General features: G+C 38.6%; 2 protein-coding genes across 4 annotated transcripts; one reads left to right on the forward strand and one right to left on the reverse strand.

Annotated features, from left to right (window-relative positions):
* The first annotated feature begins 18 nt into the window (after nucleotides 1-18).
* Nucleotides 19-3,202, forward strand: six9 (SIX homeobox 9). The gene is made up of 3 exons (XM_074642135.1): nucleotides 19-753; nucleotides 1,855-2,015; nucleotides 3,016-3,202. Exons 1-3 carry the CDS (start codon nucleotides 346-348, stop codon nucleotides 3,200-3,202), a joined length of 756 nt encoding a protein of 251 aa, XP_074498236.1. The 5' UTR covers nucleotides 19-345.
* Nucleotides 2,755-18,208, reverse strand: qpctla (glutaminyl-peptide cyclotransferase-like a). Of its 3 annotated transcripts, none has more exons than XM_074642133.1 (8): nucleotides 18,155-18,208; nucleotides 9,921-10,287; nucleotides 7,176-7,322; nucleotides 6,802-7,095; nucleotides 5,538-5,696; nucleotides 5,090-5,189; nucleotides 4,874-4,990; nucleotides 2,755-4,777 (listed from the first exon to the last, which is right to left on the reverse strand). In XM_074642133.1, the coding sequence occupies exons 2-8, from the start codon at nucleotides 10,137-10,139 to the stop codon at nucleotides 4,632-4,634; spliced, it is 1,182 nt and encodes a 393-aa protein (XP_074498234.1). In that variant the 5' UTR covers nucleotides 10,140-10,287; nucleotides 18,155-18,208; the 3' UTR covers nucleotides 2,755-4,631. The 3 variants fall into 3 exon arrangements, with proteins under 3 accessions (XP_074498234.1, XP_074498235.1, XP_074498233.1); XM_074642134.1 differs by lacking the exon at nucleotides 18,155-18,208 and adding an exon at nucleotides 10,575-10,593; XM_074642132.1 differs by lacking the exon at nucleotides 18,155-18,208 and having other exon boundaries at nucleotides 9,921-10,623.
* Nucleotides 18,209-18,269: the final 61 nt, after the last annotated feature.

Raw genomic sequence — 18,269 nt, forward strand, 5'->3', positions numbered from 1 at the left:
TCTTTCTGCATTGCAAATCCATTATAATCTCTCTGCGGATGAATGCCAGTACAATAGCAAATCCAAAATGTGTGTGAGGGTGTGCATGCATGTGTTTGTACAAGAGAAGGAGGGGTGTATGGTGTGTTGTTATAACCCTGATGGTCTCAAGTTACCTGTGATTCGATTCTGCCTGGGCATGATGAGTAACGATAAACACAACTACGGACGAGCCACGTTGCTCCACAGAGGCTTCAGCTCGCTACAGCACAAACTTAAGAGAAGTTGTTAGAACATATCTTCACACAGACTTTGCTTCAACTCACATCTCAAGACTTTCTGGGCCACCATCCTGTTTCCACAGCAATGATCTTCACAGCAGAGCAGGTGGCTTGTGTGTGCGAGGTCCTTCTGCAGAGCGGTTGCATGGATCGCCTTGCTGGTTTCCTCCGCACGCTTCCTTCTCCTTCCCTCTCCTCCTCCTCCTCCTCCTCCTCTCCTTGCCTTGGGGAGCTGGAGAGTGTGCTGAAGGCTAAAGCAGCAGTGGCCTTTCACCAAGGCCACTTCATTGACCTATACACCCTTCTGGAGGGCTTCCCCTTCTCCCCACGCAGCCACCCGCTCCTGCAGCAGCTCTGGCTCAGAGCCCACTACATGGAGGCCGAGAGGCAGAGGGGCCGACCCCTGGGAGCTGTGGGGAAGTATCGCGTAAGGAGGAAGTATCCTCTTCCACACACCATCTGGGACGGAGAGGAGACCAGCTACTGTTTCAAGGTAGGTTCTTAACGTAAATGTGCTGGTATGTGCTACAGTGCAGAGACAAATATGAGTTTTGAAGGAGAACCAAAAGGCAGATTGGAAAGGCCAGTGGTATAAAGTAACTAAGTACATTTACTCAAGTACTGTAGGTGCAGTTTTTGCAGTACTTGTGTTATACTTGAGAATCTTATGCTACTTCATTTTATATGTGTCTGACAACTATAATTAGGCTATAATAAGTTACTTTGCAGATTCAGAAATATTCTCCTCTAAAATATGATTATTTATTATAGACTTATTTATTTATTACGCCTATATAAAGTAGTTAAAATGTTGCTCCACTTTGACCAGATTAATAGATTTTTGTGACCCTGAAACAATCTTAATTAAAATAATCATCAAAATACTTCAACTATTCAAAATAATTTAATTATGTGTCATGTTGCAGTCAAACTTGAACCTGAAGAGTTGGGTATCGAGCCTCATGTTATTTATAACAACTAGGGCTGTCAATCGATTAAAATTTTTAATCGCACAATTGTCCATATTTAATCACGATTAATCGCACATTTTTTGTCCGTTCGGGGTCTACCTTGGAGGGAGATTTGTCGAGTGTTTGGTGCAATATTAAATGCTGATATAAGTAGCCTAGCTATATTAATAATACTGAGCCATTTTATATAATGTGTTTAGTATTTTTTACTTTTGATACTTTAAGTATATTTTGCTGGTGATACTTAATTTAAATAACATTTTGAATGCAGGACTTTTACTTTTAATGGAGTATTTTCACTTTAGCACCTGATCTGACTACTTTTAACCAACACAAGCGGTGCAGTGCTTCACATGGAAACTGTCAAAAGTGAAACAGTTTTGCTTAATTGAAGGGCTTTGGCCACCATTTTTCATCATGGATACATGTGAATGGCAAACCCAATTTAAATAGTTAACATTAGGTACTTTAAAAAGGTACTTTTGGTAGCATACATTTGCTAACACCTTTTTATCTAACATTAGCTCTTTACTCTAGTATTTGATAGAGCTGTCCTATTTCTTTGTATGACTGTGTTTTAGTAACGTTCAGGCTTGATTTTATTTATTCAATGTAACCAACAGGAAAAATCACGGAGTATACTCCGCGAGTGGTACCGCCATAATCCTTATCCTTCTACCCGGGAGAAGCGGGAGCTAGCGGCGGCCACCGCCCTAACGACCACACAGGTCAGCAACTGGTTCAAGAACCGCCGGCAGAGGGACCGAACCACCGATGTCAACGGGTCAGTGAAGGGCCAGCGTGTCGCTCTCGGGGGGAACTGTGTATTTTTAATAATGTAATATTTTCCTGCGTACCAACCGAATGTTAATTTACAAAAATAAAGAAATGGCATGACTTTCCAACAGTATAAAACAATTGACAATCTAGTAAAGCTGCACTCACCACAACCACAGGAAGCGGATGGATACATGGTGACCAAACTAACGGTTGGAGTTGTTTCGCGCCATGAACAAGATATGTTATACTTAATTACAATTAACAATTAATAAATTCACCTATATATACTTGTTTAAAGAGCAATGACTTATCATATAAAGCATGGAGTTCACGTGAAATTGATATCAGAAATCGATTAAATCCACCGGGTTTGATGACCGCGGAGTGATATGACGAATTAATGAGACCTGATTATCATACGTTAACCCATGATGTCAACTGATTAGGTAAAAGTTAACTTCCGGTAATCCAACGGAAATAATAAAATAAAATAAAGTAAAATAAAGTAAAGTAAAGTAAAGTAAAATAAATAAAATAAATAAAATAAATAAAATAAATAAAATAAATAAAATAAATAAAATAAATAAAATAAAATAAAATAAATTAAAATAAAATAAAATAAATAAAATAAAAATGTTGTTAACCTTTAAGGATTATAAAATTTCAAGCACGGACCTTAGTGCTCTATTGATGATTTTCGGTTGTCTTGCCATTGTTTTCCAGTTTGAGACCAAAGGTAGAAATAATGGTTTGTCTCTATTTTAATGCTACATGAATATCTGCAAAACATTTACAACAGAACCAAACTTTAGAGCAATCTGAAATAACGTTAAAACCAAATGGAAGTTGTTCTATGTTAAATTACACAAATAATGCATGCAACATTATTTGTTATTTTACATAGAACAACAGCGCCCTCTTGTGGTTAAATTAAAGACATGATGCAAGATTTAACAGTGTGTGATCAGATGCAATATCCTGATGCTCCTCATCTCTTCATCCAGTTTCCAAATATCAAGCTCTCGAGGAACCTCAGGAGAAGTCTACCCTTCCTCTGACAACGACTTTTCACCTCCAGGAAGCCCACATCCTCTATACCACCGCCCTCCACCGCCACCTCTCTCCCACCCACCACCTCCTCTACGTTACATGTGTGGAGGCCTCAATCGAGTCTGCCCTTCAAATGTTTAATTTGTGACTTCTATTTACTTGGTTGTTTCTTTTTGATTAGTATAACATCCTATCATCCTTCTAATTGATTGTAAATTCTATTTTCTGGTGTCAGTAAAACAAATACTTTCCAAGTAAAGTTTGTTACCAAAACATGACTCAGCAGACATCGTTCTTTAACTTGCTAAAGGGAAGATGAGATAGATGATGGTCAAATGTCCCTGCATGTACTGATATTTTCCAGTAACAACATTTTTTTTGTGTTTTATCTTGCATCAAATTCTAAGAGAAACTGAATAAAACCATTTTAACTTTATTGCAGACTTTTCACTACACCTTTTACATGGTGTATAGCCATATAATATAGCTAGATTTAATATCAGCAGGTTGTAAGCCCAAGAGGATCCTCGGTCAAGTGAAGGTAAAGAATTATTCACAGATATATCCCAATATTCACAGCAGCTCAGAGGCCTCAACTCGTTACAAAGTCTGTCTTTAAGAAGACATTAGTGCATCTCAATCGTATTAATGGAGGAAATAAATGTTAAAGGAACAGTGTGTAGCATTTTGAGGCATCTATTAGCAGAAATGGATGTTTTATTCTCATGTATAAAACCAAGAATCGTTGTTTTCGTTAGCTTAGAATGAGCCAGGGGGTCCTCTTCACAGAATCCACCATGTTTCTACAGTAGCCCAGAACGGACAAACTAAACACTGGCTCTAGAGAGAGACTTTCGCGTCTTTACGTTACCTGAACGTCACCGTAGTTCTCCGACACGCTTGTGAAACTGCCGTAACGTGAGCCGCAGAGTGCAAAACCGTGCTACCGCCAGCCGCCATCTGACTTCCGTTGCTCCTAAAGTAGTGTTATTATGGTAAGAACGGCCTCTGAGCGAAGCGAACGGCGTTACCACGGTTACGTTACCGCAGTCTTGGAAAGGGAGGAGTGAACGGAGGGGTACTCAGTTGGTTGCAATCTGCAACCACACCACTAGATGCCGCCAAATCCTACACACTGCACCTTTAAGGCTTTGATTTATTTTTTCACAGGAATGAAGCAAGTGCCTTTGAATTCACAGACTCAACTTTCCCAACGGTTCTTCCAGTACCATGATCCAAGAATTAATTAATTAAGACTCTCTCTATCTACATCACATACCCAGACGATGGCCCAGACATTTGGACAAGCGTCTCCAACTCATCCCTCACATGAAACCAAGGAGTCTGGTCAGTCCAGCAGGGCCAAGTCTTTGGTAAAGTTTTAGCTGGTATCCCAGTTCACTGATAACAGAACAGTTTAGTTAATTTCAAGTTTGTCTCTTGTGCATTTGGGTCCAATTTATTGCTGGTCATTTAGCAATTATTTGTCATCAGTGTGACAAACACCACTAATACTCCAGTATGGGTAATACAGTAAGTGCCACCACAAATATCTGTCAGTGTTTTGTGTTCAGAAGCCTAGATATTCTGCCAGAAACACAGCCATGATCTTGGTCAGGTTCACCACAGTGGGACGGTGCATGTTCTCCTCTGTGTCGTCCAGTGTGTGCCAGAACTGTGGGAAGGGAGTGGCGATGACGTGTAGCACAGGGACGCCTGTGTGTGTGGAGAGGGGGAGGGAGGAAAGGGAAAGACAGTGATGACAACTGACAGCATGTGTTATACGACAAATCTCCAGCAGTTATCACCCACCTTTGTGAAGGAAGGGGATGTGGTCGTCCTGCACAGGTCCGAGGTACACATCCTTCCTAAAATACGTCTGCTCAGAGGGGTGAGACGTCAAGAGACCCTGTCGATGGAGTCTCTTCTCTGAGGGAGCGAGGGAGGGGGGGGACACCAGGGCATAGTTAGGACACACAACAGAGAGGGGATTTTAAATATTCATGAAACGTTAGAGCCGGTGCTTACCTGCAGCGATCAGACGGTCAAACCAGCGCGCCGTATTATCAAAGTGATTTGCAATCAGTGGATCAGGACCGCCGAGCAGGTCTAGCAGCACAAAGAGGTCCTAGAGAGGAAGTCAAAATGGCTACTGAATATTGAGTTTCCTTCTAATCCTAGTGCAGGACACGTTGCTGAGATATAAAGAAAACCCACATAAAAACAGTAGTGTTATGTTACATGACAGGAGGGGTGACGTTAGAGATCCTGACTAGATTTGGGCTGTTCAATTTAAATTAAATTTAAAAGGGTCAGTCTATACAGACATGACAGACCTGACAGACCTGCTGCTATTGTTTATAAGTTAATAATGAGCTGTGTCTGCTAAATACAAACTGCTCATACATAATTTAGAGTGTGTCTGGATCAGGATGTGAGGATGACCATGAAGGACGTGTATTTCTGTTTTCCTCACCACAGCCTGAAGCATGGTGTGCGTGGAGCCCGCAGGGTGAGGCGTGTTGGCCATCCGCTCGGCCATGTGACGGGAGCCGTACAGCGAGTCCGTGGCGGTCCACTCCTCAAATGACTCCTCCCCATCAAAAAACACCAGCTGAAGAGACACGGGGAGTTTCTAGGAGGGAAAAAGGAAGCAGAGGCCCGTTTCTGCAGTGATGTCGCAGTGTGTATTCTTACAGTAACTACATTAATCACAGCCTCTGGAGGGATACTGCTATTTACAGATGACTGCTGCAAAGAAAACAAGGAGCTGGAGTCAGCATTTTCTATCCTATACTGCAGGCACGGCGGGACGAAATGAGAGTATAAGAAGAAGAATCTTGTCAGCATCTCCTTTTCTCTTTGTCACAGGAAGGATCACAGGAAATAGGAAACTAATCTGCCAACATTTACTGTCTATGTCGTAAGTGTCACCACTGCAAATTGCCAGGATGTCAACACACATGTAACAAAACTTGGGGCTGTCAAAGTTAACGCGATAATAGTGCGTTAATGTAAATTCGTTTTACCGTCACTCATTTCTTATGAGTTAATTATTATTAACGCTACTTGCGTTGTAGCGGGCTCAGTTTTAAAGCTAGAGTGAAGAAAACCAAAGGAATCCATTGGTACCAACCATGTCATACTAGCTTGTCGTGAAGGAGGTTTAATATAATCCAATATATAATAATAATCCAAACTTGCGCTAAATTTTGGCTATGAAAAACTGGCATGACCATTTTCAAAGGGGTCCCTTGACCTCTGACCTCCAGATATGTGAATGAAAATGGGTTCTATGGGTACCCACGAGTCTCCCCTTTACAGACATGCCCACTTTATGATAATCACATGCAGTAGGGGCAAGTCATAGTCAAGTCAGCACACTGACACACTGACAGCTGTTGTTGCCTGTTGGGCTTGAGTTTGCCATGTTATGATTTGAGCATTTTTTTATGTTAAATGCAGTACCTGTGAGGATTTCTGGACAATATTTGTCATTGTTTTGTGTTTTTAATTGATTTCCAGTAATAAATATATACATACATTTGCATAAAGAAAGCATAGTTGTCCACTCCCATGTTGATAAGAGTATTAAACACTTTACAAATCTTTGAACAAATAAAAAATATGCGACTCATTTACGATTAATCGCGATTAACTATGGACAACGGGTGCGATTAATTGCGATTCAATATTTTAATCGATTGACAGCCCTAAACAAAACCCAACTGAGCACATACCTGATGTTTGAATGATAGAAGCTGGGCATCCAGAGAGGTAACAAGCTCCAGGATCATAGCACAGGGCACTGCCGAGTCACTGGCCCCCAGAAACACCTTCTCTGGGGCCCGGGGGTCTGGAGGCAGAGCCTTGGAGTCGTAGTGACAGGTCAGGAGCAGCCTGCGAGGGGCCAAAGGATCCAGAGTGGCGACGATGTTGGTGAAGGTGACCTGGCCACGAGGGGTTGAAGACTGGAACGAGTCCAAGTCTACGGCCCAGCCAGCAGACAGCGAAGACAGAGTGGAGGTGATGTGCTGAAGCAGAGCAGAGAGGGCGGATTAAAGAGGAGCGAGGAGAATATGTAAAGAGGAGGAAACTATAAATATGTGCACACCTGCTGTACAGCCAGGTTGCCTTGTGTCCCTGGGAGCCTCTCTATTAGGATAGGCCTCAGGTGGGTCTCCCACAGGCGGGTACCGTCCACTTGAGAGGCCAGACGGCGGATTTGAGCCGGAGAGCACTTGCTGGGTTTGTGGGACAACTGGATGGATAGAAGATAAGATTAATAATGATTAAAACACAAATGTGGGAAGAGAAAAAGCAAGAAAAACAATGTCTTCTGTGATCAAAAAGTTAGGCAGCAAAGTGTAACAACAGCACAGAGAATGGAAATCTGTCCTCTTCCAGGTCGTTGTCATAAAGGGAAGGTTTTAAAAGTTGTCATTATAATTGTCATTTCTGTCCACTGTTTTTGGTAAATACGGCAAATCTCCTCTGATGCTCTTCCTGAACTTTCTTCCTATTATTTTCCCATAAAAAGTTTAATTTTGTTTGCCGATTTCCTTACCCGATTTGAGGGTCTAAAGCCCTTTGATGCAAATTTGTGATCTGGGACCATATAAATCAAATTGAATGAAAAGTGTGGGACAGACGAACAACATAAAACACAAGACATCCCTGTTCAGCGATTACTTTCATTGTCAGTTACTCAGCCGATTATTTTTCTTGATGAATTGTTTTGTGAATAAAATTATAGAAAACAGTGAAAGGTAAACATCACAATTACCAAGCGTTCAAGATGATGGTATCAGACTGCTTGTTCTGTCTGGCCGACACTTCCCCATCCAGTCAAAAAAGTGTTTTGCTCATTTTTACTTCACATGCGATGCTTTTGACCCAGAATGTACTTATATGTGCAGATTGCAGAACTTGACACTTTCACAATCATCTGCTGAAAGGGGAAAGTTTCTTTCAACCCTAAATGTGAGTTTAACACGTGCATTGTGTCATCACTATTTGTTTTGAAGGTAATCAGGATACAACATGCAACAAACACAAGTGTGATGTGGAAACCTCTAGTGCACACACACTGAGAAGCATCTTGTATCCAGCAGTAAACTTTTGAAATGAACAATATTTGCATATTCATTCCTATTCTATTGTTTGTTTCATTATTTACCAAATCTACCGTTTATGTTTCATTATTTACCTTTTCTTTTTTTTCCAAACTCTTTTAATTTGAGAACAAAGAACATGAGGTCATCATGGATGTTACAATGTCAGATCACAGTTCATTTTTGTAAATACATCTTAATATACGGTGTCACACTACAATCAACGGTGTAAATACACAATCTTTTTTTCCCAGTAATACTTTTTTCCAATTCAAGCCTTAAAATAAATGTGAGTCTTTCCATACAATGTATTTAATTTACAATACCCCGCCATTGGTCTAATGTTGGAGGATCAGTCTGCATCCACTTTCGAGTCATGGCTTTCTTACTACTTGCCAAGATAATCTTTATTAAATATTTATCTTTGTGTAAAACAATTTCTGTAATTTTTCCCAAGTATAGTGTAATGAATGAGTACTTTTTATTTTTATTCCCATTATTTTATGGATCTCACTTGCCACCTCTTGCCAATATGGTTGTATTTTAGGGCATGCCCAAAAAATATGGAAATGATCAGCCATTGAGGTTCCACATTGCCTCCAACAGCTTTTCTATCGTTTATGTTGTGAATTTCCTTGGAAAGCACTTTGTGTATGGCTTGAAAAGTGCTCTATAAATAAAAGCATTATTATTATTATTATTATTCCTTTTTTTGTTTGGAAAAAAAACACATCAGACACATTAAAACATTTCTGGAGGGGGTATTTAAATACTATTTATTATTATTATTTATTTTTATTATTTTCTTCTCACCTAATATAAGTATAAATAAACATGTTATTTTTCCGCCCTGTACATCTATGTATTCTCTGGGCCTATGGACAAACAAATATTACTCATCCCTACTTAATGGAACAATGTATGGACATTGTGGTGATGCCGAAGCTCATGGACTACCTCCTAAGGACACTTGACCTTGCTATGTTATGTCAAAACATGTGATTGTGCTGTACGACTGTACCTGATGAAAGGAAATATTTGTTTAATAATTCTATTGTTTATGTTTCATTATTTACCTCTTCTATCATTTATGTTTCATTATTTACCTATTCTATTGTTTTTTTCCATTATTTACCTATTCTATTGTTTGTTTCATTATTTACCTATTCTATTGTTTTTTTCCATTATTTACCTATTCTATTGTTTGTTTCATTATTTACCTATTCTATTGTTTGTTTCATTATTTACCTATTCTAAAAAAGAAGTTAAAAAAATAAATTAAAATTAAAATTAAAAAAATAAATACTATTTATTATCACATGAGAAAAAAAAAGCAGCAACATGTCACAGCTGGAACTAGACAATATTTGGCATTTTTATTTTTATAAATACTTACATGATTCGTCAATTGATTTTTCTGCCTTACAATCAATTAATCCACCAGTTGTACCAGTAGACATGTGATCAGCTCCAGTTTTAAGTTACTGGTTAAACGGGTCTATTCTCTCTATTATTCAATATAAACAAAGTGGAACCTAAAACTCATAGTTCACATATATAGTTCAGCTACTAACACGTCTCATATCTGGTTACTATGAGATGTTATAATAGAAATCCAACACAATGCAACACAATCTGGTTGTGGCTATATTATATTTCAGTGAACACTTCTTTGAGGTCCCACAACAACAACAGACAGGTAAAGTTTGTGTTTAAATGCATGTGTGCATTATTATTCCTCTTACCCTGTCTTTGGTCAGATCTGCAGTGGGCATGCGGTTCACATGTCCCTCTGTGGTGTCGTTGGACAGGTAGACTCCCAGCACCACGGCCAGCACCAGGACCCCGAAGAGGCAGAGCAGCAGCACCCGGGCCCGGGGCATCCTCAGCCGGTCACAGCCGGGCAGAGAGCCGGAGCTCAGCTGCTGCTGCAGAGGCTTGTACCTCCGACTGGACCTGGACATGACTGAGCGTCGAGCAGGCAGTCCTCCTAACAGCTACGTGTCCAAACAGACTTGTGGAGCATGTAGTAGGATGGAGACTCACACAGGAAGTGCAGGCTGTCTCTGAGCTGCAGCAGGCTGTCTGGGTCTGTCAGTCCAGTGATCACATCTGCAACAGTTTCAACACAATGAGACATCTTTCACATCCCAGAGTTGGTCCTTTGTGATCCCAATCTTCAATGCAGCTCTGTCTTTTGAATGCATTATTATATTTTAGAGCTGCTTTAATCAAATTAATCCAGGATGCATGCAGCAGCAACTATTTACTGTTGCTTTAAACTCATTTTCATCCACAAAAAAGCTGCAGAAGAGGACATGTAAAGTTAGCAAATTGTCCTGACTCTTCTGGTGCAGTAGTCCAGTTAAAAATGTACTAATTTAACGTCTTGTCATTACAGGACATGTTGGTGGTTGGTGGCTGTCTCCCAGTCAAATGGCGTGACTTCTTCTAAGGTTATATTGTGGTTGTGCAAACAGCTTTGTGGTGAGCTGTCGCCTCCTACTGACCGAGAGGAGGAACTGCAGCCAGTTACATTGTATATTATAAATAACAATTTGCACATATAAGAAAAGATAACAACTAGTCAATATGATTAAGATAAATATGTAAGCAATGAATTGGTATTGTGATTAAGTTACATTATAAGTAGTGAATTGGTATTGTGATTAAGTTATATTATAAGTAATGAAATGGTATTGTGATTAAGTTATATTATAAGTAATGAAATGGTATTGTGATTAAGTTATATTATAAGTAATGAAATGGTATTGTGATTAAGTTATATTATAAGTAATGAAATGGTATTGTGATTAAGTTATATTATAAGTAATGAATTGGTATTGTGATTAAGTTATATTATAAGTAATGAATTGGTATTGTGATTAAGTTATATTATAAGTAATGAATTTGTATTGTGATTAAGTTATATTATAAGTAATGAATTGGTATTGTGATTAAGTTATATTATAAGTAATGAATTTGTATTGTGATTAAGTTATATTATAAGTAATGAATTTGTATTGTGATTAAGTTATATTATAAGTAATGAATTGGTATTCTGGAGTGATAACAAATTTATATTTTGATAAGGATAATTATATCAGTAATTAATTTATATTTCTGTATGACACAGATTAAAGGTAATAATTATAGTTAAAATAATTATAAATAATAATAATTATAGTTAGACAAATTTGGGAAAATTTAATTAGAGTATATGTATGGCTCAATAAGGAAACTGGTTAGTAATTAATAATTGACTTATGGAGAAGGGGTGGGATTAAATAAATGTATACTTCTTCTCACTCCTTTTCGAATATCAATAATCAAGGCATCAAGTGTTTGACAATTTATTTTTCTTACGCTTTTCATTGTATGTAAATACTACTTGTTTCTGACTGTCCACTTGTCCACACGAAAAAAAAACGCCCCGTTTTTTCATATTCTGCGACCGGAAGTTGCCATTTACAAAGTAAGAGCTTGTATGAGGACGGTGCTATATGAAAGAAAAAGAAGCATGGTGCTGCTGTGTGTAACTGAAGGTGATGGACATGGATCAGTAAGTAGTTTTTTGAAACATTAAAAGAGTGTGTCTCAGGGAAGAAGACATGTCACATCACCGTCCTCATACGCTCTTACTTTGTAAATGGCAACTTCCGGTCGCAGAATATGAAAAAAAACGGGGCGTTTTTTGTTTTTAGAAATAGAAAATGAAAATCAACCCGTTTTTTTTAAAAGTTAAGTTCATCCCCTTTTTGACCCCGATAAAGAAAAACGTCTTGTATTTCAATATACATTTTTGTATTTTAAACAAAAATCAAATAACCACAACTTTTTTGTTTTTTAATATCCGTTTGTGAAAGTAAAATCAAATGGCCAAAAGATACACTGACCTACATGATTCAGATTATATTATATTATTATTATAAAACAACAGCATCTATTTTACATTCACTGTCAAGCTAATCTTTAGACCTATTGTTCACCCTATCTTTCTAATATTCTTCAGGAACCTCTATTCAACGTGTTGGTATGATTAACATGTACCAACATCTGCAGATGATGTAACACATTTTTTTTTTTTTCTTTTCTTACAACCAGATTGCATCATTTTAGCTTTAGCTTGCAGGTTAATAGATAGATAGATAGTAACTTTATTGATCCCGAGGGAAATTCAAGTTTCCAGCATCACAGTTCCATTGTGCAAAACATGTTAGTAAAAAAGGCAGTACAAAAGTTAGTAAAAATATACCAGATATAAAAATACAAGGAGATGAAGAAAACTGTTAAAACTGAATATAGTGCAGGGTAACAGCTGTGATACAGGACTATTCAAAAAGTGAATATAGTGCAGAAGAGACTGTTAAAAAGTGAATATAGTGCAGAAGAGACTGTTAAAAAGTGAATATAGTGCAGAAGAGACTGTTTAAAAATGAGTATAGTGCAGAAGAGACTGTTAAAACAAGTGAATATAGTGCAGAAGAGACTGTTTAAAAATGAGTATAGTGCAGAAGAGACTGTTAAAACAAGTGAGTATAGTGCAGAAGAGACTGTTAAAAAGTGAATATAGTGCAGAAGAGACTGTTTAAAAGTGAATATAGTGCAGAAGAGACTGTTTAAAAGTGAATATAGTGCAGAAGAGACTGTTTAAAAATGAGTATAGTGCATTATTATCTGTCCTACATTCCCCTGGGGGTGTATTTATATTCAATTCCAGAAATACTGGCTATATTCTTGTGTATTTATGATAATCAGTGAGCTTGAATCAACATTCTTCTTCTTCTTCTTTGGTGTTTATTGGCGGTTGGCAAACCATCTTAGAGGTGCATTACCGCCACCATCTGGACTGGAGTGTGGAACAGAAGATTGTGTAGAAACAAAATAGAACTAAAAAAAAAAAAAAAAAAAAAAAAATTAAATAAATAAAAAATGATAATGAAAACTCTAGATTCTTTTAACTAAATCAGTTTTTCTCAAAAACTGAATAATTTCACTGTATATATTATCTGCTTTATTCCCCAATAGACCTGACACTGAAAAGTCGTGATGTTTTGCCTTCCTTAGTGTCTGAAAAAGGTGATTCCTCTGGATAGTGTAATTACTGCAGTGTATCAGTACGTGTTCAACAGTTTCTGGCTGGTTACAGTGTGTACATTTCCCAGTTGGGTGTTTGCCTATTCGATATAATGTTTGATTAAGACCTGTATGTCCGATTCTTAGTCGAGTGATGATATTTTCTTCCCTTCTTTTCCAGCCCACCTTTCTCCCTGCTCCAACATGTTTCTGTATATTCTACATATGCCTTCCAGTTTCCTGATCATCCCAATACTCCTGCCATACTGTTTGTGCATATGTCTTGATGAATGGCTTCGCCTCAGCTTTACTTAATGGAATTTGTAATTCTATATTCTTAATTCTTAGTGTTTGTTTGGCCAGAATGTCTACCTGCTCATTTCCTTCCACACCAACATGAGCAGGAACCCATATGAATCGTGTACCTGTGCCTTTTATTTCCATCCTATACATAATGAGAAATATTTCATTAATTAAATCCGTTCTGACTGATGATCTACCAGATCCTATGCTTGTGAGTGCTGAAAAACTGTCAGATGCAATAACGGTGTTTTTTATTTCCCTCTCCTCTATCCACTGCAGGGCCAATAATATTGCCAATATTTCTGTAGTATATACTGACACATAATTTGATACTCGTTTCTTGATGTATGTCTCACTCACCGGGATATAAACTGCTGCACCTGCACACCCTGTCTCAGGATCTTTGGAACCGTCTGTAAATAAGAACACGGAGTCTGAGAAGTGCTGATCTAAATAATTCTGGACTATGCGCCATGCTGGAATTTTCTTTGACTTCTCCTTCAATTCCTGCTGTATATTGAGGTCAACATTTGGTAATGGGAATAACCAGGGAGGAATGGAGGAAACTGAAGAGCAATATTGGAATTGACATAACCCTATGTTTTCTGCCTTTGCATCACCTACCCACCCAAAGCTTATGAAGTTTGTTTCATTATGTTCCCAGCAGTCTATCAAAACACTTTTGGTAGGGTGAGTTTCATAATGCCCCTGAAGATTAACCCAGTATGCCAGCATTAATTTTATTCTTCTAATCCGTAGGGGCATTTCTCCCACTTCCACTTGCATTGCTGATACCGGAGATGTTCTGAATGATCCACTAATGATTCTCAAAGCCTGAGCTTGCAGTACATCTAATTTCTTGAGGTTTGATTCTGCTGCTGACATGTAAGCTACACACCCATAGTCAAGGACAGATCTCATGAGAGCCCAGTATATATGTTGTAAAGATGCTCTACTTGCTCCCCACTCCTGTCCTGTCAAACAACGCAGTATATTGATGACTTTTTTACATTTGCTCCTGATTTTATCTAAATGAATGTTCCATGTGAGCTTTTCATCAAACCAAATCCACAGAAATTGAACAGCTTTGACTTGCTCCAGAGGTTGATCATACAGTTTTAGGGAAATGGGTGCGATTTTACGCCGTTTTAAGAAACAAATAACTTGTGTTTTTGCTACTGATAACTTGAATCCCCATTTGTTTGCCCATTTCTCCACCTCAGCTATTGCAGCTTGCATTTTCTTATTAACAAATGATACATTGCGGCCTCTTATCCAAAGAGCTCCGTCATCCGCGTACATAGACTTTCCTATATTTTGCTCAACCTGAGAAAATATATCATTGATCATTATATTGAATAATAACGGACTACATACACTACCTTGTGGAGTTCCATTATCTACTGTATATTCATTTGAATATTCTGCATCTACTCTTACCTGTATTTTCCTGTCAAATAAAAAGTCCTTCACCCAATTATATGCTCTACCACCAATTCCCAATGAATTCAATTTAATGAGTAACCCTTCTTTCCAGAGCATATCATATGCTTTTTCCACATCAAAGAAGATAGCTAATACTACTTCTTTGTTGGTCTGTGCTTTCCTGATGTCTGACTCTAAGCATAAGACAGAGTCCATAGTATTGCGACCCCTACGGAACCCACTTTGATGTGGAGATAAAAGAGCTTTACTTTCCAGGAAATATGTTAATCTCTCTGTAACCATTCGCTCCATAATTTTACATAAATGAGAGGTTAGGGCAATAGGTCTGTAACTATATGGATCTGATGGGTCTTTCCCTGGTTTTAGAATAGGCACTATTACGGCTTGTTTCCACACTGAAGGAAGTTGTCCAGTTTCCCAAACTCTGTTATACAGTCTTAAAAGTGACCAGAGTGTTATCTGCCATGTTCTCTAACATTTTATAGCATACGCCATCTTTACCAGGTGTGGTCTGACGTGCACAAGTTATTGCTCTTCTCAATTCAAACATACTAAAAGGCAGGTCTATTGGATCTTCTGATGTCTCTTTTTTCTCTAATATTTTAGATTTCTCCAATAAAACTCTATTTCTACAGCGCCTGGCCTCATCTGTTAGGTTGTCGGAGCTGTGAACTTTCCTGAATGTTTGCGCCAGAAGTTCAGCCTTTTCTAGGTTGCTGACAGCCATTTTATCCCCATTGTTCATCACTGGTAATTTATAACTCCTTCTGATCCCTCCCATTCTCCTGATCATGCCCCAGACATCTGAAAGCTTTACTTCTCTTCCTATACTGCTACAATATTGCCTCCAAAATGTGCGTTTTTGGGTTCTTATTGTTTTCCTTACTATTGCCTGTGCCCTTTTATACTGGATCAAAGCATCCTGTGAATGAAGTTTTTTGAGTTCCCTAAATGCTTTATTTCTGTTTTTTATGGCTTTGCTACATTCGCTATTCCACCAAGGTACATTCTTAATACGTTTAGTTCCTGTACTCTTTGGGATTGTTTCCTCAGCAGACTGAATTATTTCATTAACTAGTTCACCATTAAATATGTTTACATCCATTTGATAATCTTCTTTAATTCCCTCACATCTCGTTGCACTTATCTCCTGGTAAGCAGCCCAATTAGCATTTTCCAACTTCCATCTAGGAATTTTCTTTCCCTTATCAAAATAAATTTTTACACCAACTTTAGTCACTACGGGGTAGTGATCGCTGCCCATTGTAGTATGCTTTATTACTTTCCATGTGCTTACACCTGCTAAAGTACTATTTACAAATGTTAGGTCAAGTGCTGCTTCTGTGTTTTGAGTGCAATTATACCGTGTTCCCTCCCCATTATTAATACACACCAAACAGTGATCATCTATAAATTCTTCTACAACTACACCATTAGCATCTGTGCTATTGCTCCCCCACAATGAATTATGTGAATTAAAATCCCCACACCATATTACATTATTTTGCAATGATCCCCCTACATCCTCCAATATACCTTGACTTAATTTCCCGCATGGATTATAAAAGTTAATTATATCTATATCACCTCTGTCAGTCCACACCTTAACCACAATTGATTCATGCTCAGTGTTTACATGCATTATCTTGTAACTCATTTCATTCTGTATGAATGTTGCAACTCCTCCACCATTACCAGATTCCCTATCTCTTCTAACTACAGAATATCCCTTTACAACAAAATCCCACTGTGGTTTCAACCATGTCTCTTGTATACATATTACATTCGGTTTATTTTGTAATTTATCAATGTACTTCTTAAACTCCTGTCCATTTGCTATTAAGCTTCTCGCATTCCATTGTAGCAGAATTAGCACCATTAAGAGGATCCAGCCCATGTTTGTGCGGATTGTGTATCTTCATTCAGAGTGTCTCTAACTGTTTCCCATTGTAACCCATTTACTTCAAGGTACTTCTCAGCTGATCTTACAATTATTTTAATCCTTTCATTGCGACTTTTTGACTGTGCCGAACAGTTGATTATTTCTGCCATAAAGAGCACAAAGTCACTTTTTCTGACTAGCAGAGTTTCCTCCTTCAACTTATCGCATCCTGCACATTTTACAACATCTTCATTCACAGTGTTATTTTGCTTTGTCACCTTTATTCCTCCTGAAACCTTCTTTGCTGCCTCTGCATAGCTGATTCCCTGATACACCTTGACTCTCTGCACCTCTGCCGCTCTTTTGCTGACCTCACATCCACCGTACGCTGAGCTATGTTCTCCACCGCAATTGCAGCATTTCAGCTTTGCTCCCTGGGCACATTTGCCATACTCATGTTCTCCACCACATCTTCCACACCTTTGGTGTCCTTTACACACAGCCGCCACATGTCCAAATCGTTGACACTTAAAGCATCTGAGTGGTGGGGGAATATACAGCCTGACATCATAGCACATATATCCAATGTAGATCTTTTCGGGAAGTTTTTCCTCCTCAAAAGTGATCAGCACTGAGAGACTGTCACTTTTAATGCCATTTCTGTTTGATTTCATGCGTTTGACTTCACTTACTTTTGCATTAGTTATGTTTGCTTTAACATCGTCATCTGTTACACTTACTGGGATCCCTGAGATGACTCCCTTGACTAGTTTTTTGTCACCAGCTAGGGAACATTGTACTTTTTTGCCATTTATTTTGTTCATCCTGATTGCTCGCCCTTGTTGTCCTCCATCCTTGCACATAATTAACAGTGATCCGTTTCTTAACACTTTAGCACTTTTTATTTCTCCGATTTCTTTACATATTGATCTGGTAAGTTGTATTGGATTCCACTCTCCAAAAGAAGCCCCTTCTTGCGCCAGTTTAATGATTACCTTATAATCATCTCTCCTCCTCTCTGTTACAGCTTCTCTGCCAACAGAATCACTATCATCCGATTTATTATTTGGATTCTTTTTACGTTTCTTTTTCCGAGCAATATCCCACTCTCCGTAGCTCCCGCCACCTAATTCCATCTCGCCTAACTCGCTTCCTGATCCGTCACTTCCCTCTGCCATCTCCTGTCCAGTCACAGCCCAGTGTTGCCAACCGCCTTCCGAGCTGTCTCTCTCCCTTGAATCAACATGCAAGAAAACCTGTTATATGACCTACTTCTATCTCCCGCCAGATTTTCATTCAAAGACAATGACCGGAAACGGAGGCTGACATTCTAAACTGTTGTGATTGGGTCCGCAGACGTGACGTCACTGGCTCCCTGGCTCCCTGG

Source organism: Sebastes fasciatus, chromosome 7, assembly GCF_043250625.1.
Source record: "Sebastes fasciatus isolate fSebFas1 chromosome 7, fSebFas1.pri, whole genome shotgun sequence".
In the NCBI taxonomy this organism is placed as follows: Eukaryota; Metazoa; Chordata; class Actinopteri; order Perciformes; family Sebastidae; genus Sebastes; species Sebastes fasciatus.

Bases quoted from the DNA above. Each gene is read 5' to 3' on its own strand.
- six9 (XM_074642135.1), top strand. From the start codon at position 346: ATGATCTTCACAGCAGAGCAGGTGGCTTGTGTGTGCGAGGTCCTTCTG. The intron at 754-1,854 runs GTAGGTTCTTAA...TGTAACCAACAG, and splicing joins AGACCAGCTACTGTTTCAAG to GAAAAATCACGGAGTATACT. The intron at 2,016-3,015 runs GTCAGTGAAGGG...CTCTTCATCCAG, and splicing joins CGAACCACCGATGTCAACGG to TTTCCAAATATCAAGCTCTC.
- qpctla (XM_074642133.1), bottom strand. From the start codon at position 10,139: ATGTCCAGGTCCAGTCGGAGGTACAAGCCTCTGCAGCAGCAGCTGAGC. The intron at 5,190-5,537 runs GTGAGGAAAACA...CTTCCTCTCTAG, and splicing joins ACACCATGCTTCAGGCTGTG to GACCTCTTTGTGCTGCTAGA. The intron at 4,778-4,873 runs GTGGGTGATAAC...CCACACACACAG, and splicing joins CATCCCCTTCCTTCACAAAG to GCGTCCCTGTGCTACACGTC.